This window comes from Rhamphochromis sp. 'chilingali' (assembly GCF_963969265.1).
Source record: "Rhamphochromis sp. 'chilingali' genome assembly, chromosome: 12".
NCBI classification, from domain to species: domain Eukaryota; kingdom Metazoa; phylum Chordata; class Actinopteri; order Cichliformes; family Cichlidae; genus Rhamphochromis; species Rhamphochromis sp. 'chilingali'.
Genome location: NC_137939.1, coordinates 4,414,709 through 4,442,356, shown reverse-complemented (window position 1 = coordinate 4,442,356; position 27,648 = coordinate 4,414,709). Strand labels below are relative to the sequence as shown.

Genomic DNA, 27,648 nt, shown 5'->3' with positions numbered 1-27,648 from the left:
TCAAGACTAAATAAATCAGTCATTTACAGTATAAAAGACACGTTTTATTTTCCGCTGTTCTCATAGTTAAACTCACAGTCTCTTAAAATGCAACATTTTCCAACAGTTTGGGCAAATTTAAAATAAGCATTGCCGAGTTTCTTTACTTGCACTGGAACTTTTTGCTCACTTGTCCCCAACACCAACCCGACGCAGCCTCACAAACATCACACAAACACCGAGTTCCAAGTCGAAAGAGTTTTTAAATACAAAAATGTCAACAAATTACATTCTATATAAATCTAATTTTGACATAAAGCAACAAAACGTCAACAAAAAACAAGATTTAGAGCAATGTCATATTGGTCTGAAGCAGCCCGAGTGTCGAGGAGAGGCCATTTTCATGAGATAATCTTCAATACGTGTCTCTATGTCTGAGTACAGGTCCTCAACTTGCTCCCTGAAAGGCGGATGCCACAGCCACAGCATTACGACCCCTGCTACAGTGAGGAGTAAAAGGAAGAACAAGCACAGCTTCCACCAGGATCCACACGGTGTCTAAACAGGAAGAAAAGAAATAATTTAGTCAGGTGGATATTAAATCATCAGCAGGCAATGATAACTCATGTGCATGAGCAGCTGCTCAGCTGGTTACTGCAGGGCAGCTGAAGCAAACTGATAGTGTTGAAAAGCATAGTGGGGCAGAGTGTTAGAATTATGTAGTGGTTTAATTACTGGCTGATAATATAAAGGCAATGAGAGCTTTCGAGTGCTGCAAGGGCATTAAGTCTCCCTTAAATGATCTCACACACACTCTACTCACTGGTCCCCTGCGGCGGTGGCTGAGCTGCCGGAGTTCGTCTCTGCACTGCGACAGCCGGGCCTGGCTGGACTGACACTCCTGCTCCATAGCGTGCAGCTCTGCCTGCAGCTCCTCACACTGCACGCACACAATAAAGAGCGTGAACATGCAGAAATGCTCAAAATGCACTCTAAATGCTGGTGATCCTCAGACAGGCACTTTTCAAAATGTACTTGCATGTGTGTTAGCACTGTGGTTGGAATGCAAACATACTGCACACGATTACCTTGTATATAAGACAAAAACAAATAATAGGGGTAATATTTTTACCTGCGCCTGTTAGTGACTTTGTGAAACACTAGGCTGGGACATTCCTTGTGTGGCAAGCTTGGATTAAAGAGTCAGACTTGTGAATGAGCTACAGTTTACTGTAATGTCCATGTTTTACCTCTCTCTCTTTGAGCTGGAGTTTCTCCTGAGTGTGGCGGAGCTGGTCCTCCAGCTGAGAGTCTCTCCTCACCGTCAGCCGAGGCTCAGGTTCCTGTGACGCCAGACACTCCTGCATCATGAAGTCTTGACTCTCCTCTTCGCCATCTAGGGCACCGAAAATATTATAAACATATTGAATGTGCACTATTTAACAATAATCCTAAAAAACACCAAACGTGATGTCTTGCCTCTGAGTTGCTGGATTTCTTCTCTTAGGGTCTGGTTGTCTTCCTCCAGCAGACAAATGTTGTACTGTAGGTCCTGCTTTTCTTGTCTCAATGAAAGCATCTCATCTCTCAGCTCACGCTCTCTGGCTCTGCACAGCTGATAATTCAAGAAATAAATTCACATTTCTAACATTTATAATTAAACTTTTGACCGCGCACTCATGCACGTTGTCACAACCTAACATACCTCCACTTGGCTGTGCAGCTGTTGCAGCTGTTCATTACTGAGGTGCTGGCTCTCCCTGAGTTTTCCAGAGCTCAGCTTCAGCTCCTCATGAAGGCTTTGCCATTTCAGGGCCTCTGCCTTTGCTGTAATTAGCGCTTCCTGTTGACACAAAATGTAATGTTTTTAAAAAGAAAAATCATCTGCAAATACTCAAATTAGGAAACTTGCTTCCAGGTCACCAGATGCTGAGTCTATCAACTAAAAGGCAAACAAACTGAAACCTCAGTGACATTTGTTTCTTTTCTGCGTGGTAAAACAGAGAAAAAAAAAGATTTTTGACCTGCAGAGTCTCAGCCTTGCTGAGGGCCTCAGTTTTCTCCTGTGTGGCCTTCTGCAGGGCAATCAAGGCCTTCTCTTCATATACCATCCTCTGCTTTTCCATCTGTACCACCAGCTTCTTTACACCATCTTTTGGAAACTTCTGCAGGGACACAACACTGCTGAGTTAGTTGTTAACACCCAGTGAGATCCAGATCAAAACCACAGAGACTCACACTTAAGATGCTACACTATCACCCTGTGACAGAATAATGCCAGAGCAAGGCTAGTTACTGGAAAGAGTAAATGTCTGACTTCTTGGACAGTAAATAAATAATAGCAACAGCAACAAATCACCACCAAGATATTGTAAAAATTAGTGTGGTTTTTACAGACTAAATTACACTCACCTGCAGACAAGCTTGCAGCTGCGCCTCCAAAGCCTTGATCTTGTTTCTCAGCAGATCTTCACTGCAGCGAGACTGTGTGGGTTAGAGAGGAAATGAATGACTGTCACGCTCTAACCTGCAGATGGAAAATTAATGGTTCATGTGCCAAAAAGCTGTGACAGCGCGTTGTTTCTCCGAACGCAGGTGCATAAGGGGAACTCGAAGCAACAGTGAGCCTCAAGGGAGATCACAATATCTGCGTGTGATACAACGCACTTTGTTATAAGTGCAAAAAAGACCCCTCATGATAACATACCTCAGTGAGAAACAACAGGTGGAAGACCTAAATAAATGAGACTGAATAAACTGTAGATCAGGTTAGCTGCTAAAACAAAATCTAAAGAGGAAACAAAACTAAAAACAACATCAATATTTTCCTTTCATTCATTGCAACCAGAGTAGCCAAAAGAGATGTAAAGAGGATGCATAGCACCTTTAACAGCTACTGAGTGGCACACCCTTCCTGTATAAGAACGACAGCTTGCACTCGTCCTATGCAGTATAGAATTGCGCAGAAGCAGGAAGCTCCAAACCACAGACTGCACAGGCCTTCCTGACACAGCCGTAATATCAGCCAGTGCACCAGAGCAGAAAGAAAAACAGTGTGGCCTTATAAAGTGCGAAATGTGTGTTATCCGATGCGTGTAAACAGAGGGAGAGCCTTACTGTCCATATTTTGTTGGATGAGTTCACGAGGTTTGTCGTGCTCTCCTGGAGTTCAGCCAGCTTCTTCTTCATCACATCTTCTCTCCACAGAGCCTCCTGCCAGAAACCCAGCAGCAGCAGAAAGAGTTACACTAACGCACAAAGACAGTTTTCATCTGCTTTGGACTGCACAGGTCATCGGGTCCTTATGTAGCATCAGAGCACATTAATAAATGTATTACTTAATATTGAAAGCAGTAGTGATGACAGATCAAATGTGATGAGAGCTTAACCGTTTAAAACCAAGCGTATTATATCCGATTAGTGAGTTTTGTGAGTTTTTGACTTCTACATCATCAACGTGATAATTTTTCTTCCCCCCAAAAATAAAATAAATTGCACTTTACAGTTTTAAGGAATAAATTGCAAAAATAAGCCTAATGTAGCTAATATGATACAACTTTAACCTCTAATTATTATTTCTTATTTCAGAAGGGCCACTAAACACAAAAAATTTGACTTTTCTGGCATCTATTCCTACGTTCAGGCTTTAAAACCTTAAAGGATTCATGAATCACAGGATGATTTTAGGATAAATATTGTTTGCTTACCTGTAGGTAGTCAGCTAATTTCTGAATATCCTATTAGGAGAGAGATAAGAGACAGTAAAAACAGTAGAGCTTTATAATTAAAGAAAAAACTTTTGCATCAGATTATAGAGCATCTATTTCCCCTCAGATTAGCCTAAACTTTATTTCGACTAATCATGTCGTGTGACGCTTACCTGACTCGACCCTAGCCCTCACCTGTGGCCTGTGCTCCCACGCCTTTTAATCTGTCACCTAATTCTAAAACAGCAGGACTGTGAAACTTACTGATTCTTTAACGGTGATGAGTCCGGACCTGCACAGAGGACAGTTTCTCATCAGAGAGAGAAGACATCAGAGATGCTTTTGCAGTAAAATCGCGGTTTAAAGGTTAAACTAGAATTAAATGAGACTCACTCTGTCTGCACGCCGGTCTCTCTCAGTATCTTTTTCTGAAGAATGCTTTCAGTTTGTACAGATGATTTCTGGTAAATCTTCTCTGTTTTGATGAGTGTTTTTGTGGTTGTCTTTTGTGCTGTATGTGGAGAAAAACAAGGCATGATTCAACAGTCCCTGGTCAAGATGTTTTGCGCTTGGCACGATGATTTATTCTTTTTACCGTTTACACTCGTGTCCTTTTTATGAATACTCTTCACCCTGTGCTGCTCTGATTCCTTCACAGATGGCGTGGAGGTAGGTGATTGCTTCTTTGCATGACTTTTGTCCTGCTTCATCACTGTTATCTGTTCTGACCACAGTGAGGCCTGAGGGAATGAGAGGAGAGCGACGGGGAAGGCATTATTCACAGCAGACCTATGAAGACATAAATCTGATCTGGTGATAAATGTGCCAAATTGATGCAATCTTTTACCCATGTACTGGTGCTTGGATCACTGCTTATGCTGCTGTTTGGTGTCAAAACCATGGGCGGATATCCTTTAGCATTCTCGGTGTTTGTTGAGCTTGAACTGTAATACTTCATTGAAAATATCTGTGAGGGAGAATTTCTTCTCGATGAGCCTTCACGCCACACTGGGCTCACCGATCTCCTCCTCAGAAACTCCAACTGCCTCTTCTCTTTCAGTTCTTTCTTTATCTGCCAGGTGGTACTGTCTCTGGGAGGGCTGCGGCATGAAGTCACATTGTTACGTCCTCGCAGGTACTCACGCTTCTCTGCTCTGATGTCCAATATTCGGTCAAAGTGTTTCTCCGGCGAGAGTTGGAATCCACTGATGGTCAGGGCGTCCATGGCAGCTCCCCTGGCTGTTATGTCGCCTCAAGCCTGCGAGGACAGCGTGGCTTATCAGGAAACTGGTTACAGTCATTCACAAAGATCAAATTCATGGCATGTTATTAGCTGAGTACTATCAAGTGATGTTGCGAGTAGCTAAAAAACAGCTTTCTTTTAAGTTGCAGAAACATTGTGATGGCTAAAGGTTATAAATGAAGAAACTCAAACTGCTACTTACTTTAAAGAAAAGGTCTGAAATGTAGCTTCCTACCAGGGTTGGTGTAAATGAGAATTTTTCAAGTATTTATGATATTTTTATTCTGGAGAGACTTAAACAAAGAAAAGTTATGTGTATGATGAGGTCATGCTGCAAACTGATGTGAGCCGTATACGCATTAAAAGTAAACTGCCAAAAGTGCCTGATGTTTAGAAAGCTGTGTGTGTGGAGCAGAGGCGGTTGCAATAGTAGCTCAGAAATACTAATGCAGAAGCTGAACCTTACAGGAGAAGCCCCTTAATTACAGGGTGAAGCACTTCTCATCGATAGACTAGGCCCTGGCACCTGCAAGATGATAAAGCGAGGACAAACTGCTGCTTATTAAGCAGGAAACCATGGTTGAGCCTTACCTACTGGGCCATCTCATTCAGTGGGGAGAGCGCTTCATGAGGTTGTTGATAAGTCATCCATTTTCTCACTCTTCTGAAATAGTGCCGGGTTTTTTTTCGTGCCTGTGTTTCACATGTAGCTGTTTCTGTTGAGCATAGTTTTTACAGGAAGTGAAGAGAACCACAGCGTCATATGTTCCTCTATCTCACCAGCCACTCACACAAAACTGATGCCATACACGGGTGGGCCTCAAGATTACAGACTACACAACTAATTCCCCCTGTGTGCAGCCTGGGATAAAACACTTGGGAGATTGGTGTGCGTGTGTCCTTTATTAGATGAGTAATTTTATTATTAGCAAATGATGCATGTGGGCTTGAACACTTTCATTAGTTAGTTTTCTTGTGCATGCTTGTGTGTATGTAACAGTTAACTTACATAACAATAACACTAAATAGCAGTTTGGCTTCATATTCTGTGTGGTGCCGTTTTTGTTTAAAGTCAGCAACCTTTCAAGATTAATTGATCCAGAAAACTTGATCTTATCATAAAAAATGACCCCAAATTCTCTGCATTAACTCCTTAATCACTTCTATTAATCCATTTTCAATTTCAGGGCAGTGTGTGCGTGTGTCTTTGCACGCAGTGCCCACTAGAGGGCGTTGACTCCACAAGCGCTTCTGTACTCTCGCGTTGTTTCACGAGGATTTCTCCTGTGTCCGCCATCCTTACTAGTGATGGGATTTCCGGCTCTTTTTAGAGAGCCGGCTCTTTCGGTTCGGCTCACTAAAAAGAGCCGGCTCTTTCGGCTCCGAACCGGCTCTTCAGGTTGTTTTGTTGCTTTAATTAATTTATTATTAACAATAATATAAAATTATGCACAAAAGGAATTACTAACGTAAAAACAAGTGGTTTTATTTATATATGTTTATATATAAATATATGCGGTGGCCCCTAGAGACAAAACACGTACAAACTCCAAAACACATTTCTAGCATGAACTGAACTTCCAAAGCAGAGCTACTAGATCACTTAAATTACACAATTGAAAGCATGTGTGTATTGTTTGTATATTTATACACAGGCACTCATATATATATTCAAATAATTTAAAAAAAAGTTCATTTACCTGTTATTACCACACACCAAATCCGGTCGTTGGTACTTGCTGGCTTGTGTAGCCACAAGATAACAAAGGCTCAACACTGCGCCCAGCATCCTGGAGCACTTCTGTTGTCTTTTGTACGTGTTTTGAGTTTTTATGTGCTTCTGAGTTTTTATATGCTTCTGAGTTTTTACGTGCTTCGGAGTTTGTACGTGTTTTTACGTGTTTTTGGAGTTTTTACGTGTTTTGGAGTTTGTACGTGTTTTTACGTGTTTTGGAGTTTGTACATGCTTCAGAGTTCGTACGTGATTTGAAGTTTGTATGTGCTTTGTCTCTAGGGGCCACCGTAAATATACTTTTATTTATTCACTCCACATAAAATGTAATAAATAAATCATATAATACAAAAATCAACTATTCACATTTCAAGTTTTAACTATTTAAATTTTCAGCTTTTTCCTTTCACAAATTTAAAGTGAAAAGAACACAAAACACTGCAAACCACAACACAATTAAATATAAATTATAATATGAAAACTAAAAGAACATGCATATTCTCTGTCATATGGACCTGCATGAATAAACTTTCTCAATCCTTTATCATCTGCAACCGAAAATAGTTGTGGATGATTACTATACCTTTCTAATGTTGTTGTCCCTGCCTCTCTTTCTCTCTCTCTGGCTCTGTTCCTGTGCTACTGAGTGTAACTACCGCCCCTCCCCCCTCTGCCCAGCGTAAAGCACAAGGCTCGCGTGCAGAGTGAAGCGGAAAAAAAGTGCGAGAGAGAGGCTGAGAGAAAAAAAACAAAAAAAAAAAAACCCACGTGACGGCTCGCGATAAGGAGCCGGCTCGCGATAAGGAGCCGGCTCGCGTCGTTCACGTCAAAGAGTCGGCTCTAAGAGCCATTTCGTTCGCGAACGACCCATCACTAATCCTTACGGCTCTTTGCAGAGAAGGGCACAGAGAGGCCGAAACAAGAGTGCCCCGGTGTTGTAGGAACTTGGTACTTCATCCTTCAGACATGCTGTCCAGGCTCGTTTTTGTCTCAGGTATGCATCAGAACAGCTTTTAAAATGACAATAAAGGCCACTTACTGCTGGTGCCAGCAGACTGTCAAGCAGGAGGCAGGAAAGTTTAAAGTGAGCTGAAGGGTAAAGTGAAGGCCGCACATTGAATTAGACATGCTAATGCTAACTGTCAGCATAGCTTCAAGCTCCTCGGAAATGGTAGCAATTTTATTGGCTGCAGATTTATATCAGACGTTATCAAAGGTAATCCTGGATATTTCAGTGTTTCTGTATTTTGTTGTTTTAATTATTTGGTCACAGGCAAGTTAATCGACGCTACGTTAGCTAACGTTAGCTCTGCACGCCTAAATGTCACCTTATTGACAGCTAGCATCGGTCGGCTTTCTGCCCTTTCTGCGATGTTTTATGGAAAAGTTTGTGTTAATTTTGATGACCTCACAAACTGATCGCCCGAAGCCCATCAAATAGCTACCAACACTAAGTGTTATAGTTCTGTGTTGGACTGCTTACACCGTTAATGTTTTCAGAAGTTTGTTGTTAATGGTGTTTATTGAGAAAACAGTAATTAACACTTGTACTTTTTTGTGGGTTTCAGCTAGTGCCCTGAAAAGCAGTGGCCCCATTGGAGCTGGGTATGTTTCATTGTAGTGTTGAATGTGTGTGTTTTAATACCAATATTCAATAACATATCAGAAAGAAATGCTTAGTAATCGTGGTTTTCTCCCTCAGTGTGGTCCATGCATCTCGCTGTCTGCACACATCATCCCAGAGTCTTGCTCCGGTGCCCCCTCTGCCAGAGAAGGGAGGGAAGGTCCGCCATGGCTTCATCCCAGAGGAGTTATTCCAGCTGCTGTACCCCAAAACTGGAGTAACAGGTGTAGTCTTTAATCAAAAATGATCATTTAATATTATTCATATGTTGTCTTAAAGAAAGTGAAAAGTCACAGAAAATTGATTGTGTGGACACAGTATTTTCTCTGAATCAACTGGATTCTTCAACTTCTCTTTTTTGCAAGGACTACTTAAAGACTGGTATGTGATTATGAGCAAACAGCAATTTGCTTCCACTGAAAGCATCCAGATGATTGGTGAACGTGCTTCATTTGACAGAAACAGAACTTTTGAAAACTCCTGTTTTTGTGAATGCATTCACAATAAGTATTTGTTTAAAAAAAAAAAACCTGCAGCGTGAATGTTTTTTTTTCTTCATACCTTTACAAAAAGAAATGAATAAGCTAATCAAAAGCAAGTAAGAACAAAAGTGAAAAATAAGTCTAACAATTAAACTTTTTTCATAGATGGTTCTTAAGATTCTGTTTAAATATATCAACAGTCTCCAAAGGTCTTAAGTGCAATGGTAGTTACACATCTCACTTTTACTTTGTATTTCCCCTCCTCTCTCAATAGGACCCTACATGCTGGGTGCTGGCCTCCTCCTGTACATGCTTTCTAAGGAAATCTATGTCATCAACCATGAGACATTCGCTGCAGCCTCCATAGGAGCTGTGATCATCTATGGTGTGAAGAAATTTGGGCCAAGTGTTGGAGCTTTTGCTGACAAACTGAACGAGGTAGGCTGATAACCACTGCTTTTCTTTCTTTCTTTTTTTTGTGGTTTCATATCCCTTTTGTCAAGTTTTATTTATTTATTTTGTTTGGACACAGTGGAGAGAGTACTGTACCAAAGGACTTTTCTCTTGTGCACGACCTTTCCAATGACCCCAATATTTTCTGCTGCTTTTGTCTTCAGGAAAAAGTGGCCAAGGCTCAGGAGGTGAAGGACGTCGCCATGTCCAGCTTGGTTCAAGCCACTGAGGATGAGAAGAAGGAGCAGTGGCGAGTAGAAGGAAGGGCGATGCTCTTTGATGCCAAGAGGGTAAGCATCACCATCCTTTCATTTCTGTTTTTATATTCCAGTATCTTAACTTAAGTATTCCAGTTAACATCATTTTGACAGCTGCCACCTTCAGCTCCAAGAGCAGAAGAATTATAACCTTGTGTGGGTCTGTAGTGTAGTGGTTAACACATTAGCCCTAAGCAGTCACCACAGCTGGTAGCTCTGTATGTTTGATTTAGCAGATATTTTTACACCTGATGCCGTTTCTGATACAATTCGAAGTGAAATTTCTCCTACTGGGATCAAACCAGGGAGATTCTGCTTCTTAGGCAAATCCATAAACAAGTACACCGTGCAGCAACTTTTCCATTAGTACCTACTCACGCCGGCTTGGCTCAGTGCGTTTTTTTAGGGTTTTTCCATTAGGTCATAGTACCTGATACCGGGACCATTAGTCCTTAGTACCTACAAAAATCAAAACTGTCATCTTTGAAACTCTGCAAGGGAAATGGCTACAAAAACCAATGCCGGGTTCCCCGACTCTGACGAAAAGCCACTGACCAAGCAGCAGGTATCACATCACTTTGACGTACACCTTTGTTGTGGCGTTCGTGTTGCGTACAAATGATGTCACGGGACGTTTAGCCGTGTTGCAATAACAACACGGTGCATATAGGTGGTACTAGACAAGTACTAATGGGTAAAGAGGCTTTAATCTGCCAGTGTCTACAACAGAGACTACGCCTAGTGATAAAATAAATGATTACATCAATATTTATTTATTTTTTGATCCTTGGTGAACTTGATGATCGTGGCTTGACACATGACTAATGGTCATTTGTAACATTACTCTCGTCTTATTATACAGTGCTCCATTTTCTTTTCAATGTCAGTTTAAAAATTTTTTTTCCATCAGTTTCTCTGATAATTTCTCTGATTGAAGTAGGCAGTGCTCAGATGGATTTATTGTGGCTGAAGTAAACACCCGTTTGTGAGCGCATGTTGATCCTGAAGCTGAAAACCTGGGTTACCAAAGAGTTGATACCAATTATCTGCGACTGGGTTTTAGGTTTTATCAAGCAAGCTAACACAATGACGGCCCGGCTGTGTTGAACTTGCTTTGTAGTGTACCCCACAGTACTCTGTGGGAACCAAACGATCTGTGGCGAGACTTATTTTTTTGTTAATGTGAGTTGCTCATCACTCTGGGTGGCTATACCAGTGTTGATAATAACTGGGTACTTTCAAAATGACATTTTTCAGTTTAATGATACCACTGTTTGAAATATGCTGAATAATATGTAGGTTAGACTCGTTCTCTCGTGCAATTTTAGTGTAATTAATTTGGCAACAAAAGGAAAAATAATTTGAGGCCATTCCTGGCTTATTATTCCATCCATCCATTTTCTGCCGCTTATTCAGTTTTGGGATGTGGGGGCAGCAGTCTGACAGAGATGCCCAGACTTCCTCTTCTAGCTCATCTGGTAGGATGGTGAGATGTGTCCAAACTCTTTGAGAGACATCTCTCCGATGTGTCTTGGGTCTTTCCTGGAGCCTCCTCCCTGCCGGACATGCTTGAAACACCTCACTTAGGAAGGTCCAGCAGGCGTTCTAGTCACATGCCTGAATCTAAGTTGGTTCCTTATGATGTAGTGGAGTAGCATTTCTGCTCCCTCCTGAGTGACTGAGCTCATCACCCTATCTCTGAGAGAATCCAGCCACCCTTCAGAGGACGCTCATTCTTTCAGTCACTGTCCAAATCTATTAGCCACGGGTGGGTGTAGGAACATGGACTGACCGGTAAATCAACAGTAACCGTTAGTCCTGGGCCTAGCCTAATATTTATCTAATTTTAAACAATTTTTCAGCATATTTATTTATTTATTTATTTGTTTGCCTCCTCCAGGAGTAGTCTGTGAAAAGAAAATGTGTAACTTGTTGAATCCAACCACATGATGGTGCTCATTCTCACACAAATGGAGAATTTCCACTCAAAATAAACTCAGTATACAAATGTTGCCAGATTTCGGACTGACAGTACCATTTTAACATATATAGCTAAACTATCTTGTATAGATGTCACAATAGAATGAATTTAATTCTTTAGTCTGTATATAAATGCATTACAAATGTCACAGCCCTAATTTGTTTGGGACACAGCACTACATGATTGAAGTCTATGTCTGAACATGTCCTGACTGAAAACACATTTTTTTACTTCAGTTATATCTTTTGTTAAAAGTTTTTTTTTTAAATTATTTTGAAAAAGTATCCCTAGAGCTGGAATTTCACATTAAAGCTGTTACAGTTAAACATTCCTATCTTCTGTTTTCCTCTCAGAACAACGTGGCCATGCTGTTGGAGACCAACTACAGGGAGAGGCTACATATGGTGACCAATGAGGTGAAGAGGCGCTTGGACTATCAGATTGCGCTGCAGGACCTCAACCGTAGGCTGGAGCAAGAGCACATGATTAACTGGGTGGAGAAGAGCGTCATCAGCAGCATCACACCCCAGCAGGTCAGTCTTTATTTTTCTTATTTCTTTTCTAGCTTAGGGTGCTGACATCCAATAAATAAAAGTTATTAAAGAAAACCTTTTTATTTATTTTTCATGAAATGTCAAAAAAACCAAACAACAGAAATCTTTAAGGATTTAAAAATAAAAGTCTCATATTTGGGCCGTGATGGTTTAGTTTGTCAGATATTTCATGTTTACTGATTTGCTTGTGTTTGTTTTATATCGGCAAAGCTCGTGTTGGCAGAAAAAGTCTTGGTGGAAGATTTAAAAAATGTCAATGTTTTTTCTCTAATTTGTTATATGCATATGTATTTTTACTGTCTAATCAATTCACTTCTAGACCAACTCCTTGTATGTTTCAGAGTTTTAATATCATATCTTTTTTTGTTTTGTTTTGTTAGGAGAAGGAGAGCATTGCCAAATGCATCACAGACCTGAAGGTGTTGGCCAAGGCCACTCAGGCCAAAGCTACAGCCTAAACTGTCATCGCTCTACAGAAGCCTCCTCTAGTCCCGGACTCATCGCTCGAAGACGAGACGTCACCTTTCTTTGCAGAATAAACTATTCTTTCTTTATAGATTGTCTCTGTCAGCGTTATGGGTGTGTACAGTATTTACACGTCAGCAGATGATAAAATAAATGGTTCTCTTATCATCTTCAGCTGGTTGTGTCTTTCTTATTCAGAGTTTGCTCTATTTTGTGAGTGACATCACAGTTTTATATCCATGGATAGTGGCACAAGAATAGGAACACTTGAGACCTTTGATCCCCCTGTAGGAAGAGGAGGAAATGCTGCTATGAATAATTTCAAAACCTTTGGCCTCATAATGTGCCACTACCTTTTTTCCATGCTTCAAATACTTATCCTCAAGTGACAAATTGGGCCGGCCCTTGCGATCTGTCACTCCCATCACGTAGTTGCACTTTGATCCTGCTGCTTTCACGAGGAAGTTAAGGAAATTTTTCTCGAAGCTGTTTGTGAGGAACACACCCGCTATGAGACCTGTTGGTGCCAAATTCGTTTGAAAGAAGGGAACGATGACACCGGAGCAGAGCTGAGGCTACAAGGTAAAACGGCATGCAGCAGTTATGTGAAGGTCAAGTGACAGGTTATATAGGAAGTGGTTTAAAAAGGAAAAAGCTGCTGAGAACAGCACTGTGTCCTGCTCTGAAATGTGATGTTGCTTTTACAGAAAGTGTGTACTTGTTGCCATGAAAGCTCATCACCTTCAGTCATAGCTTAAATATACATAACCAAATAAACTAGTCTTAACCACTCGATGTGTTTAGAAAATGTGTATGTAGCCGCAATAACAACCTGTCACTTATACCAATATCTAACACAAACACCGAGGCTGGTTTGTGTATTCATGAGTCTTCAAGATAAATTATTATTGAGACTGTTTGCTAATTTAGTCCTTGGACTTAAAGCAGTTCTTGTAATTGATTTACTTTATATTAACCTCTACTTGCTTGATTAGTAACTCTGCGTATATTTATATTTAATCTGTGTTTAATTTTTAATGGAAAAAAAAGCACTACCCATGATAACATGGTTATAAATAACAAGAAAACAGGCCTCGGTGGTGTCACTTGTATGGAAAAGCCTTGTTGTAGTTTTCTATGCTGAAGCAATAAAAGCACACTGAACTGAGGAAGTGTTTCTTTGCTTATCAAATCAATTTGAACTCTAAGTGCTAAGAAGAAATCTTTTGCTCCAAGCTGTGAGAATCTGAAAACTTTCCAACGTAAACAAATCATTTTGTGTTTCTTACAGGTTCAAGTGGTTTCTGTGTGATTCCTCCCAGTCTAAAGTTTAAAGCCGGGGTAGACTGAAGATGTTTGGGAACAGTGCCCCCTTCTCCTATTTCCCAAAGTTGGTTGATTTAATTTTCCTTTTCAAGTTCACTAGTTATGTTTAATATGCTATAAGACGCTGATTTGCGGTGTTTCTGATACATACCCGTTCACACCCTTACATAATAAAACAGCACAGTGCCATAGTAACCCTGAAGCTTACTTGAGCTGTGGACTGCGGATAGCTTATCTTCATATCGCTGAGCTTTGACTGAGATGATTTTATGGAGGTGGAAGGAAACTGAATGTTAAGGAATCATTTCTTCTTCTTCAGGGGCTTCACATCGGAGGACCTCCCTCCGAGGCGGGCTTTCCAACAAGATGAAATTAGGGAGAGTCCGCTGAGGAGAAGTGACTCAACCAGACCCAGTGGAAGATCTATTTACAGTATGTCCAGGCATTACAACACCTCATATCTAGGTATACATATTTTATGATGATATTGCACAAAATCGAATGTTCTTTACATCAGTACAGAGAAAGGAGTACTCGGAGACACTGAGCAAAAATCCTGACAGCATCAATGTCAGAGTGGAGGTAAATGAGTATAAACTCTACATCATCATGGACACATACACATTACTAACAGCACAACATTTAGCTCTCATCATCACTGACCCTCCTAATTGAACCCACAGCATCTTTTCACCTGTGAGATTGATGGCCAGGAGGTGAAGACCGTGGACGACTGCGTGGCTAAGCTCAAGAACCTGGATGCCAAAGGTCGTCTGTGGCATCAGGAGATGATCATGGAGGTTCAGGGACCATATCTTCTGCTCAATGACATTGAGACCAAAGTAGGTTCATCACTTCTAGAAGAACAATGAAATGTCTGGAACGGACATTATAGTATGATTGTTGGACAGAGTTTTGAGTCAGCACACCACCACAGTGGATTTGAAACCCTCAAAATGTGACTGAAGTGAGGATTTTCAGTTTTAATTCAGGGGGTTTAAAAAAATTGCACTGATATTATTGACATATATATATATATATATATATATATATATATATATATATATATATGTATATATATATATATATATATATATATATGGACAGGTGATTCCCTAACGTGTAGAACTCATGGACATCATCAAACGCTGTGTTTCACCTTCAGCTGCTGCTTGTTTGTGGGTCTCTGCCTTCAGTTTTGTCTTTAGTGACTGAAAAGCTGGTCGGTTGAAGTAAAGAATATTATTTATTTTCCTCTCTTGGTTTGCTTTGGGTCCATTTGCACTGTGAAGTGCTGTCCAATTAACAGTTTTGCAGCATTTGGCTGAATCTGAGCAGAAAGCACTTCACAGTCCATCCTGATACTTCCATCAGCAGTCACATCATCAATAAACACTAGTCTATTGGTGAGGGATCCACTGGCATCCATACATGTTCACGCCATAGCATTGCCTCCATTGTGTTTAACAGATGTGTTATGTTTCGATCACGAGCTATTTCTCTGTTTTTCTCTGTTCCATCATTCCAAAGATTTTTCAGAGCTGTGCAAGCTCTCTAAGATGTTTTCTGGCAACGTTTAATCTGACCTTCCCGTTCTTAAATATAACCAGTGGTTTTGTATGCCTAACTTGTGGGGATAGGTTAATTGGATAATCCAAATTGCCACTAGGTGTGAATGTGCGAGTGAAAGTGAGTGCGAATGGTTGTCTGTCCCTGTGTGTTGGCCCTGCGACAGACTGGCGACCTGTCCAGGGTGTACCCCGCCTCTCGCCCTATGACAGCTGGGATAGGCTCCAGCGCCCCCCGCGACCCTGAAAAGGATAAGCGGAAGCGAACGGATGCTAAAATAATTAAGACATCAATTAACCGATGCTAAACCAGATTGTTGTGGCCACTACTAAAGTTGTTGCTGTCTCTGATTATTGGTTTACTTTGTTTTGTGATCTTAATGATGGCTTCCCACATTTACATTGACTCATAATTAAAATGACAGTGAAAAGCTATAAAACACAAATTCATCCCTTTGAATTAACTTGAGATATTAAGTCTGCTTCATTTGTCATTAACTAACATGGGAGCAGGCCTCACCTGTTAGCTGTCCAATTAACTTTGGGCCTCTCCACATGGGGCACTGTGTGTCTGTAATTCCTAAATATTTTATGCAGCACTTTTATTAAACCTCTCGAATTAAAGCGGAAAGTCTGCACTTCAATCACGACTTTATTGATTTAAAATCTGCTGTGGTGATTGATATACAGCAGCAATAATGCAAACTTGTCTGTGCAGGAAGTGAAATGGTATAGTAATGTTACTTCATTGTCTCAGTTTGTTAGTAAAATTATGTAAGTTTGGGATTTGAGGCCACTATTTAATGTTATTGTTCCACTTCATCCCAAAGGGTCCTGATGGGTTTGAGATTAAGGTCACTTTCTTCAACAAAACTAAATATAATTCTGTGCTGTAGCAGTAACATTTCCCACACCAAAGAGTATATAAAAGTGCAACCAGGTGAAGCAAAACCGTTACACAACCATAACTGTTTAAAGCGCTAAGCTGTGTGTGAGAAAAATTCTCTAATTATGAAATGGAAACATCTGAAAAACATGTAAAATATGTATGAGCAAAATAAAATGCCAGACCATTTTTAAAATTCTCCTTTTCCCTCTTTTTAAAGACTTTCAGTGTTGGCTATTAACGTTCGATCAATCTGATTTTGACAGACAGAACTGGACTTGGTACCTTTGAGCTGTATCGTGCAAATCAAAGCTGTGCTGGACAGCTGCGACTTCAACTCTCTGCTGGCGATAACTGTGCAGGAACGCAGCAAACGCAACCGCCGGTGCTTCATGTTCCAGTGTGAGGAGACTGGGGTGAGTTAACTTTGACCTCCTCAAAGTCGCCAGAGATCTGATGATAATTGTAATGTCGATTTTTCTTCCCGTTTGCTCTATCAGGCCGATCTGATCAAGAGCGACCTAGATAAGGCAGTCCAAAGAGGAGGTGGTAATCTGGACCAACACAGAGAGCCTCCGGATGTCAGGTAGGGTGTTAAAAAAAACGAAAAACCTAAAACATGGGTAAGATTTAATTACAGGGAAGCAGGAAGGACAAATGTGGAAAGTACAGTACATTCATTAATCATTTCTTTCCAGGAATGAATTTGAACCCATGACACAACATAGGCTGGGAAGTTTCCGTCAGACTGCGCCCCCCTTTATGCAGGAAGAGTGGAGAGCTCCAACCCCAGACTTCATGGCCCCATCGTGGCGAGAGCCGGGTACAGTAGAAACATAAAGAAATTATCATTATTATCCAAGAGAAATTCAATTTATTTAATGAATTCACTGCGACTGAAATTCACTTTTTACATTTCTTCTCTGCAAATAAGAAATAAACTCAGTATTTTTAGTATTCCGAGTTTAAGTCACACCAGCTTCTGTTGAAATTTTTTTTCTCTCTTTGTTGCAATGCAGATCATATGCCTTCCTCACGTCCCTATAGTCCACAAGTAGAACCAATGAACCGTTTAGACCCGTATGACATGCAGAGCAACCCAGAGATGGACCGTGATAAGACAGAGTCACAGAGGAACACGGTTAGTGCTGTGAAAACTTCTGTATTTTCTATGAATTATTGAATCTTCCTGTGGAATTATCTGTCTTATCTTGAGAGTTTCATATGATGCTTTCTTTTAGGACATTTTGAACCATGTTCTAAATGATCTGGAGATCTTCGTGGGCAAAGTTACAGCTGCAGTAAACACACCTGGACAGCAGGGGGACATGGGCAAGAAGAAGAAGACAAAGAAGAAGAAAAGCAAGAAAAATGGTAATAGCCTTCATCAGTCTATGTTTTTCACAAACAAGTAACCTATGAAGGATAACCTACAGATACAGGCAGTTTAATAAGTGCTTAATGTGACTGCTTATCAGAGCCCTCGGGACCACCCCTCAATCTGCCTTCTTTGGATGAATATGCCTTCTTTCTTCAGAAAGTCAAATATGGATTCAATCTGCTGGTAAGTCCTTCAGTTCAGTCTCTGCACATTACAAACTAACGTGAGGAGTTTTACAACAAACTTGTCTAAATGCTTACAGTTGTGACTAAAAGCACTGGTGTGTGACTGAAAGAGTCGTTATCATATTACAGGCCCAACTGGACGGCATACTGGTCAATCCTTCTGCTCCTGAGTTTGTCCACGTGCTCTTCTCAATTTTAAACATGGTAAGCTCACTACTGCTACGACTGCTGCTATATTATGCACAGTGATGGGAATAACGGCGTGTGTCAGAACAATGAGGCGACTTCTGTCTCCAGGTAGAAACAGGAGTGATACACCTGCTGCTGTCAGACCTGCAGGTATCAGGTTGTGATGTTCTCCTTTATAGTGGACAGAAATTACTTTTTTGGAGTGGCACAAAGAATTTGTGTGGCATCTTATTGAATGCAGAACAGCTGATGGTTCTGTAAATAGTTTGAAATGGTTATTTTAAAAAAAGGTAAATGGCTGCAAATAACTTTGTTGTTTGCAAAACCTGTGCATAGGATTTTAAAATTGACAATTGCATTTAAAGTTATGAAAGTTTGAAATATGATTCAATAGACATGTTTGTGGTTGTTACAGTAAAAAAATCACTTTTTCTACTCAGATTTTATGTTTTCTGACTGAGTTTAGATCAATTGTGTTAATACAGTCTGTCAAAATAAAAACATGACTGTAAATTCAGACACGTGAGTTTGCGCTGAAAAGAATGATATCAAACAAGTCAAAGTAAATAGTTTTTAAAGGTGAAATGTGGAGGGAAAATCAAAAGTAGTAAAAAATGGCCAATTATACCCTGGACCCCAGAGGGTTAAACTTTTTTTTTTAAAGTAACGCAATAGTTACTTTTCAAGTAATTAATTACTTTTAGAAGCTTGTAACTCAGTTACTAACTCAGTTACTTTTTTGAAGAAGTAACTAGTAACTATAATTAATTACTTTTTCAAAGTAACTTGCCCAACACTGATAAGACATAGTGCTTGTTTGGTTATAACTAGATTCTTTCTTTTTTCCAACAGACAGTTCATCAGTATCCGTTTGACCTGCCTCCCAATGTGATCTCCCCCTTGCTGACAGACCCCGCTATAGGCCTGCTAAAGCAAAATGTCACCCCGGAGGAGAACCAGCTGTGGATGTTTCTGGGAGAGTGTTGGAACATCTCCAGGTGAGGCAGCTTTAACAGTCCTCTAACACTTTTACTAGTCTTTTTATCAAGCTTTGAACGTTCTCATATATAGCCCTTTAACTTTAACTACATTTATACCTTCCTTGGCACGCCCTAACTTGTTGTGGGCCGTGTCTGTTTGCATGTGCTGTATTCAAATTGATTCCTGTGTGCAAAAAGTGTTTAATTTGGAATAATCAATGTAAAACATAGAAATACTAAGAAAGAACCATTCCTTGTTTTCTGAATGACTCATGGATTCATTTTTAGTCAGAAGAGCTTTACGGTTGCTAAGTTGTGAAAATAAATTCAGACTCTGTGTTTATGCTCATCTGGAAGGACACCTGCAGCTGAGAATCATGTTCAAAGTTCAACAACCTCTTTAACATTTACAGCGAAAGACTTGAGGGATTGTTGTGCAACTTGTTTACCAGTTTTTTAACCACAGGCTTGACTTTTATTACAAATGAGAAATGGTTCACAAATATTTAAAGATTACTATTAGTCTGACTACACTTAGCCAAATGCCTCACACACAACCCAAAGGTTCTCTATTATTTATTTATTTACTGCTGATTTATGCACTATGAATAAATGAGTAATAAATAATATAAATAATTTTATATTATGGTAAACAAGGAGAACACAGTATAAAAAAAGAACCTTGCATTCATGAAGCTGTATTTTAAAACATGGATTTGAGCTTTACAGTTGTTGATGGAGCTAAAAGCGACCATACTTGGCCAAGAAAGTATTGCACTTTTTTTTTTTAAGTTATCAAATTCATTTGTCAGCTAATTGTAATGAAAATTATTTAAAAGGCACCAACAGCACAAACATGTTTGAGAGGCCCGGTTCAGTTGAAACTGGCTGACAAATGACAGAGTTGTCTAGCAGATTTATTTAAAATTTTAAACAGATGGTTAATAAAAATAAAATAAATAAGCCCTGTATCAAAAAGTAGCTTGTGCAACTTTTTTTTTTTTTTTTTTTACCAGGTTGTATAAGTGTTATTTTCATGGATGAAGTTGTGCATTTTATAATTCCTGCCCTCTGTTTCACTTGCAGGTCTCGATGGCCGGACGATAACGTCCCAGATTACATCCCAGAGTTCTATGATGGCTGGCAGCCCCCTCCGCCCCCTCCTCTACCATCCCCGTCGCCTTTTCAGAACGGTCCAATGAGCAGAAGCAACAGCCAACGCTTCCCAGGCCGACCGACGCTGCGGCAGCCAGACGAGGTACGAACTTATTATGACCCCCTGGTTCATCCTTAACAAAGAAGCTCATCAAACAGTGTAGCATACCTGGGTGTGAACTCAAAGTATTGCAGCAGTCATGCCCTTTAAAACTTTTTGTTTCCGTGCTGATGCTTAATTGTTATGCTGTAGCTCCATCTGCTTTAGGAATTGGTTTGGTAATGTGTTTATAGCCTGGTAGATTAGCAGATTGCTTTGAACTGTTGTTTTGCTTACCTGAGTTTGTCTCCTAAACCAACTGCACAATCTCCACTAAGTGGTTGTATGAATTGTAGTCACTGCTGCCATCTGGCACTCAGCACCTTTAAATCTAAATTTTCATGGCAACAGAAAAACAATATCGCCAATGAGGCCATCATCAAGAGGTTTTTCAGTTAATCCTGGTGTATTTTATGACTTTTACAGTTTATGGGCAACAATCCATGGGGTCCATCACCTCCACCAGCACCGTAAGTGTTGTTACACAGCAGTAAATATGGCTTAATGATCACATTTCTTCAGTATACCCAACACTTTTTCCTCCAATTTTATGCACTGCCAATACGAAGTGTATTTCGTCTGCTGCTCTTTCAGCTCCAATGAACCACCCCAGAGCATGCGTGTCATTTACAACTTCATGGCCAGAAACAACCAAGAGCTGAGTGTTATGAAGGGTGAGGTGGTTGAGGTGAGATCACAAATATTATTCAACAACTGCAAATACAAGATTTATTCTTACCTTTTCCAACACAGTATAAGAATTGTCTCTAGCTTTAAATAAAAGCAGGATCTGTAGTGTTTATCTGATGTAGACTGTTTTACATCATTGAAATTTAAGAAAACAGAGTAAAAAGCAAACCTTCATTTACCGGGAACTGGATGAGGATTTTGTTTTAGGGATATACCATCACTCTGAGGGGATCTGGATTATCAGGTATCATTATCAATGTAATGCAACAGTAATTTGGGGCATTGCAAACTTAAATAAAACTTAAATTTAAAATGTGTTGTAGATAACTTTTTCCAGCTCCAAAAGAAGAAAAAGGGGAACTGCAGATCTTTTCAATTCCTTCCAGCCTTTCAGCCACTGTCACATATTTTCCAACCAGTATTGTAACTATTGTGAACCTTATAGAGGAAATTAAAATGCAAAACTAGAATCTGAAATAACTCTAGCAAACACTGCAGCTGCAGCACAGAATGACTGACAGATAAGATTAATATTTCTTTAAACTTGGAGTTTCATTGCCAAAATCCAAAGTATTTGAGATATTTGGATTTGGATCTTTCACAGGTGATCCAGAAAGCAAAGCAGTGGTGGCTTGTTCGTAACGCGCGTAACCAGGAAGGACATATTCCTCTGAATGTTTTGGAGTCGTTAGGGAACCCCGAACCCGTGGACGACCTACCGGTGAGCTGAGCCGCAAGCAACCTGGGAACCCATCAACAATTATCTGTTTCCAGCAGGACGACTTATCATAACTGTTCTGCTTTTCTTTTCTTACGAATTGGGATGAATGTTAAATGTGGAAGAAGTTTAATGTCATGTGGTTTCAAGATTTTGGCAAATGCTTTTACTCTTTGAATCTCCACACTGTTTACTTGCTTGCAGTCAAACAGCTGCTCAAATAGACAGACAGATACTTTATTGATTCCACAAGGGAAACTGATTTGTTACAGCAGCATAATAAAGAGTAGAAATGTTACAGTCTACAATAAACAACACAGTTAAAAATGAAAGTGCGACAGGCGGCTGGTAAGGGCCTTACACTATGAGATAGTGCAGGAATTAATAAATTTACTACAGTGATAAACAACAAAAAAAGTCAAATTAAGTCAGTTAAAAAGGTCTGAGGGAGAAGGAGCTCTGCTGCCTCTTGAGTGTGGAGTGGAGTGGGTGTGATGAGTTGTCCATGATGGAGAGCAGTTTGTTCAGTGACCTCTGACGCTAACGGACTCAAACGCCTCCACATTCTGACCAATGATGCTTCTGGCCTTCTGGATTAGTTTGTTGATCCTGCTGGCATCTCTGGCACTGATGCTGCCCCACCCACCAGATAACGGCAAAACAGATGGCACTCGAAAGGATCTCCAACATGTTGCTGCAAACATTAAATGATCTGAGCTTCCCTAGAAATCGAGCAATGTGGTTTTCCATCATTGTTTAAACACTACCCGCCAATCAGAAACCAGAAAGCCTCATGTCAAAAATACTTTGTGCCTTGCGTTCAGATTGGGCATATTCATAAGCGTGTACATAAATAAATATGTTTGCTCATAAACAGCCTTCACATTTGATATTTCAGTCTTCCTTCCAGCGAGATCCTCGCGGCCCTGTCACTTTGGACAGGTCCTCCTCACCTGCAGAGGTGCAAGCCTGGCTTGAGTACAAAGGCTTCTCCAAAATGTGAGTGGCATTCTCCACGGAGTAACAGACAAGTTCATGTTTGCAATCTATATAACACTTGCATTTAATGTCATTTTATTTCTTCTCTTGTACAGCACTGTCAGGAGCCTCGGGGTGCTGAGTGGACAACAGCTTCTGGGAATGAATAAACAAGAAATAAGGACTGTGTGTCCAGAGGAGGGGGGCAAAGTCTTCTTCCAGCTGCAGGCTGTTAAGTCAGCCATTGCAGTAAGTAAATTTGTTATAATACGCACACACTCACAGTTAAATGTTAGCATGTAAGTAATAATTTATCCTGTTTCCTGCAGCTGGCCAGTGAACCGTCAGGCATGTACAACGGCCGCTACTAACGACCTGCGTCACTGCGCCGGCCCTTCAGATGTTTCTCATGTGTGCAATTAAGGGTGTTGAATTTAAACTGTCTGAATTGATTTCGCTGCTTTTCCATAAATTAAACTGTAACAAATGTTGATTTGCTGTTTGAAGTGGCAAACTCGAAGATTTTAATTTTCAATGAACATGCGCAGTGCTCGCCATCAAAGGTAAAAGTCCATTGATGGAGTGGTGGGAACAGTACTCAGACGCAAAGGTGGATGTCAGAGACAGGGGGGGTTATCTGATAACTGTTATCTAAACCGGTGACATCATTCTGCATCTGTGTGGTTACTGTTTGCCTAGCAACAAGTCCAAAGTGGACTGGAAAAAATGCTTGTGGACACAAATGAAGAACGGTTTGGAGTTGTCTTTTCAGGAAACTGGACAATGCTATGGAGAATTTAGCCCATGATGAGCCTGCTGATTAAAACAATGCAACATTAATATATTTGCAGGATTAAAAACATTGTTTTTGGTGGTTATCTTCCTTAATAGAACGCTGTATTAAATTACTATTATTTTAATTAAGCATTTTCTACTGCTGCAGCTTGGCATGAAAAGAATTTAACTGGTAAAACAGTCAGTCAACAATTTTCTGCTACTATTCACCCAAAAAACAAACCAAAAAAAGCCAAGAAGTAACTTTCATCCACATCAAACTGTTAAATGAGCTGCACAGCTCTTCAGTGAGGATACTATTTGCTTTCACTGCACCCTGCTGTTCACAGACTCGTACTGTGCAGCATAAAGTCAGATCACAGCTACTTACAAAATGATGGACCAATTTATTCAGTTATTTCCTGACCAGTAAGCACAGCTGCTGCCTGAGGTATACGAGTTTGCCACTTTCAAAGGAAGCGTCTATATATATATATATATATATATATATATATATATATATATATATATATATATATATATATATATATATATAAAAAACGTATCAATGACAGCAATTAATTGTCAGTTACTCAAATACTAGTTTATACCGTAATCTTGCTTTTTTGTGCTTCCAGTAATTTCGACTTTGTATAGTTTTTCCTGATGAAATAAAACGAGTACGTATGTAAACAATGGCTTCATCCAGCATTTGCCTCATTGACTGTGTCGTGTGTGATCAACAAAAACATGAGAAACAATCGTGTGTTTTGTTGTGAAAAAACTGAATCGCCAAAACAGAAAAGTCAGAACAACAGTTTCTTTAATCTGTTTAAAAAAAAATGTCCTCGTGATCAGTGCAAATTATTATTTTTTCCCCCACAAACCTAAAACCATAACTGAGTTTAATGGCTTGAACATATTTTTGGCAGTGTAATGTGATTAAAGCAGGGTACAAGCAAAGTTAACATTGATGTTATTTCAGCAGTTGCATTAATTAACATTTTTCAGGACTTTCTCGGCCTTGTTACTTTCCCCACTGGGCCATCCTGTTGTTTATCGGACACTTCATGAATCTTGGTGACTTCATGTAGGCAGCAATCCTCTCCAGAGCCTACAATGATATAGGAAGACATCTGGTTAAAAAACAAAGCAAAAGCTACCTAGCGGTGAGTTTCAGTAATGTCATTGACATGGGGGCTCCGGGAAAGAAGCCAAAGTGACTGAATAACTTTGTAGTATATATTTGAGAAAATACAAAGTGTAAGTTGCACTGATGGTATCTGATGAACACTGAAGTCTTCTCACCTCAAAACGTTTCATTAGATCATTGAGGTTCTTGAAGTTCTCCAGGCATTTAGGCTCGAGGGCCCTGTGTTCATCCAACAGCTCGTACATAACGAAGTCCACAAAAGTGATCTGTTGAAGGCAGCAGAATTTATAGTATAATCAAACAATAATTCATGAGCAGCATTAAACTTAAAGAAAGCCGGTCCTCTCTGCGAAATTTTATAGCCTATCAAAGTTCAACATTTTGTTTTCCATTCACAAACTTACTGTCTGGTTCGCTTTCATCGCTCTAATCATCTCTAAACAGCCCAGGTGTAATCAAGAACCGGTATTTATGGAAGTTTGTTTCTGCCACTTAAAAAAACATTTTTGCCATTTACAAATACAAACTTTGGGTTATTAACTCAAACTTTTGGACTATTGAAATAATAACCTGACTTTTGATAGATGGCATTTTCCCCCAGTGGTTTTAACAAGCTTCCATAGTAGTCTTGGCTCAGGCAATAAAATGTGTTAATGGCTAATTGCAGAGTCAGCAGTTTGATTTTTGCAATGCAAACATCCCCCCTGACTCCTGTCCCACAGAAACAGGTGACAGTTTAGACTTGCATCCACAATGATGAGCACTTCAGAGTGGAAAAAACAGCCTACACAGAAATTCCTTTTCTTTTCTTTTCTTTTCTTTTCTTTTCTTTTCTTTTCTTTTCTTTTCTTTTCAAATTCCGCCCCCTAGTGTGGGCACTGAATACAAAGCAAATACAAAGACTCTCCTTTCTTGTTTATGGAGTAGCATACCTTGTCACCAACAAACCACTTTCTTCCTCCGAGGAAATCCGAGAACTGCTTCAGTGTACACTGCAGATTCTTCAGGTAGTCTGGCTTCTGATCCTGATGTCAGAGAAATGAAATTGGCTTTAGTAGAAATTAGCAGTTATTAAAATGAATATTTTTTCTTTCTTCTTTAAAATTTAACACGCACAATGTTTAAGTAGGTCAGCTTAATAAAGACAAGCCTGAGGTCCATGGCCTGATTCTCCAGGACGTCCACTCGGATCTTTTCATCCTCAGTCTCTCCACCTGTTATCAAACGACACCTTAGAGGTCCGAGTTACTTAAAAGCATTGGCAGTATTAGTTTGTCAATTAATATAATGTAAAAATCTACAAAGAAATCGCCTCTTTTGAACAAAGTATTAATTTGTTATAAATTTTTAAAACTTACACATGTTGTGCTTACGAGCAATGTATCTCATGATAGCATTGCTTTGCGGTATTTTCCTGTTTCCATCGACCAAGTAGGGTAGCTATGGTGAGATGTGAATTGCAGCATTAGTGTTAGCCGATGGTTTAAATTTGCAAACTTTCCAAATAATTTTATATTTACAGGTTAAACTCTCTTACGTTGGGAAAGTCCATTCCAAGTTTGAATTTGACGTCAGTCCATTGGCTCTTGTCGTAGTCGGGAGCTGCGTAAGAAAACGTGACGTGAGTAAACCCGATGCTCAGCCCGAATTATGACAGATTTGTATCACTGGGTTAAAATGCTTAGTTACCTTCCCCACAGACGTATTGCTTTTCCTCATACTTGTCTCCGGTGTACTCCAGCAGGAGGCGGATGTGCTGGCCAAGCTGCAAATGTCCAATAATCAGGTGAGACACACATATCTGTGTTTTTTAGGCTAGTATACTGCTAGAGTATTTGAAAGTGTGCAATTGGATAGCAACTGGAATCCTGCAGTACTGACTTAAATAATCGTAGTCTCACATGGAACGCAGGAAAAAGATTATTTGCGCATTTACGCACGTGGCACAGTAGCAGTAACTTCAATAACTCACAGATTTGCGTTGTTCTGCACATCCATTTTTAGACAAATTTCTTATTTATAAGGTAGAATAAGGCACCTGGGCTGTATTGGTCCAGAGATCACACATACTGAACCACAGTCAACCTACTCTAGCTTCTAACGGAGGTTTCATCAATTTTCCTTCAGACGTTTGCCATGCCAAACACGCGTGTAAGACCTACACTGTGTTATGTGTAGATACGTCATTGGTTCTCTTCGTTTTGGAGGACATAACTTGTGCTGCTCTTGGCAGAATGCAGTTTTCATTATTAAAAATGAATTTTGTGATGAGAAATTAGGAGGTTGGTCACCTGCAAAACTTTTGATCCACATCAATCCATTTTTGCAAATTTCATCTGATTACATCAAAGTGTTCATAGAGTCAACTCTAACATGAAATAATATGAAAGAAAACCGCCTTGCAACCATCTTAAAGGGTTGGTTACTTTAATGCGTAAAAATAAAAGGCAACAAAATAACCTCATTATATCTTTTGGACCTGTTAAAAAGGTCAAAATTAGGAACAGTTGTTTTATTGACAGTACCTTTATTGACCTCAGCTGCTGAAGATAATCTAGATTTTTTTATTAGCTCTGTTTGATATAATAACTAAACAGCAGTGCTACAACAATCAGTCAGCCTCCTTTGACCCTGTACGCTTAGGGTGACTTTATTACACTGTAAATACAAACTCAACATTTCCTGGATTTGTTTCAAAGTAGGAGCTCTTTAATTCAACAATGAAAGTAGAACTTACCCCGCGAGTATCCCAGTAACCCAGTATCATTGTCATTTTGAATCCCTTTTCCAAATGTAGCTGAGGGAGACCTGGGCAGCTGCGGTGGTGCAAAGTGTGGTTGGTGAGCTGCTGTCTGCAGCCTATAAAAGGGGACAACAGGTGGGCCGTGCTTCTCTTATCTTTTGGTTCATGGATACAATAAATCTGCTGCATGATGCTGGACTGTGAAGACATTCATGCGTGTGTGTGTGTGTGTGTGTGTGTGTGTGTGTGTGTGTGTGTGTGTGTGTGTGTGTGTGTGTGTGTGTTGCTCTCAATGTCTTCCTTTCATGTAAATGTCTCATCTACACATCTGCATTCTTTATGATA

General features: G+C 40.0%; 4 protein-coding genes across 5 annotated transcripts; 2 read left to right on the top strand and 2 right to left on the bottom strand.

The window, feature by feature from the left end:
* Positions 1 to 41: 41 nt before the first annotated feature.
* Positions 42 to 5,658, bottom strand: traf3ip3 (TRAF3 interacting protein 3). Its single transcript, XM_080898737.1, has 14 exons — positions 5,521 to 5,658; positions 4,534 to 4,944; positions 4,282 to 4,426; positions 4,080 to 4,197; positions 3,951 to 3,978; positions 3,687 to 3,716; positions 3,097 to 3,192; positions 2,392 to 2,463; positions 2,004 to 2,144; positions 1,685 to 1,822; positions 1,459 to 1,594; positions 1,230 to 1,375; positions 803 to 919; positions 42 to 537 (listed from the first exon to the last, which is right to left on the bottom strand). The coding sequence occupies exons 2-14, from the start codon at positions 4,909 to 4,911 to the stop codon at positions 337 to 339; spliced, it is 1,746 nt and encodes a 581-aa protein (XP_080754863.1). The 5' UTR covers positions 4,912 to 4,944; positions 5,521 to 5,658; the 3' UTR covers positions 42 to 336.
* A 1,885-nt stretch (positions 5,659 to 7,543) lies between these two features.
* On the top strand, positions 7,544 to 12,651 carry atp5pb (ATP synthase peripheral stalk-membrane subunit b). Its single transcript, XM_080898649.1, has 7 exons — positions 7,544 to 7,655; positions 8,230 to 8,266; positions 8,364 to 8,509; positions 9,042 to 9,205; positions 9,385 to 9,510; positions 11,812 to 11,991; positions 12,393 to 12,651. The coding sequence occupies exons 1-7, from the start codon at positions 7,628 to 7,630 to the stop codon at positions 12,468 to 12,470; spliced, it is 759 nt and encodes a 252-aa protein (XP_080754775.1). The 5' UTR covers positions 7,544 to 7,627; the 3' UTR covers positions 12,471 to 12,651.
* A 129-nt stretch (positions 12,652 to 12,780) lies between these two features.
* On the top strand, positions 12,781 to 23,903 carry eps8l3b (EPS8 signaling adaptor L3b). 2 transcript variants are annotated; one of them, XM_080898648.1, is made up of 19 exons: positions 12,781 to 13,867; positions 14,123 to 14,235; positions 14,321 to 14,385; positions 14,487 to 14,645; positions 16,524 to 16,673; positions 16,758 to 16,843; positions 16,956 to 17,080; positions 17,277 to 17,398; positions 17,499 to 17,631; positions 17,736 to 17,821; positions 17,953 to 18,027; positions 18,865 to 19,010; positions 20,079 to 20,250; positions 20,674 to 20,717; positions 20,842 to 20,935; positions 21,542 to 21,658; positions 22,566 to 22,654; positions 22,750 to 22,882; positions 22,963 to 23,903. In XM_080898648.1, exons 1-19 carry the CDS (start codon positions 13,830 to 13,832, stop codon positions 23,002 to 23,004), a joined length of 1,989 nt encoding a protein of 662 aa, XP_080754774.1. In that variant the 5' UTR covers positions 12,781 to 13,829; the 3' UTR covers positions 23,005 to 23,903. The 2 variants fall into 2 exon arrangements, with proteins under 2 accessions (XP_080754774.1, XP_080754773.1); XM_080898647.1 differs by having other exon boundaries at positions 22,554 to 22,654.
* A 462-nt stretch (positions 23,904 to 24,365) lies between these two features.
* Positions 24,366 to 27,369, bottom strand: LOC308407485 (glutathione S-transferase Mu 3-like). Its single transcript, XM_080899135.1, has 8 exons — positions 27,298 to 27,369; positions 26,250 to 26,325; positions 26,098 to 26,162; positions 25,919 to 26,000; positions 25,677 to 25,774; positions 25,493 to 25,585; positions 24,716 to 24,826; positions 24,366 to 24,521 (listed from the first exon to the last, which is right to left on the bottom strand). The coding sequence occupies exons 1-8, from the start codon at positions 27,331 to 27,333 to the stop codon at positions 24,435 to 24,437; spliced, it is 648 nt and encodes a 215-aa protein (XP_080755261.1). The 5' UTR covers positions 27,334 to 27,369; the 3' UTR covers positions 24,366 to 24,434.
* Positions 27,370 to 27,648: the final 279 nt, after the last annotated feature.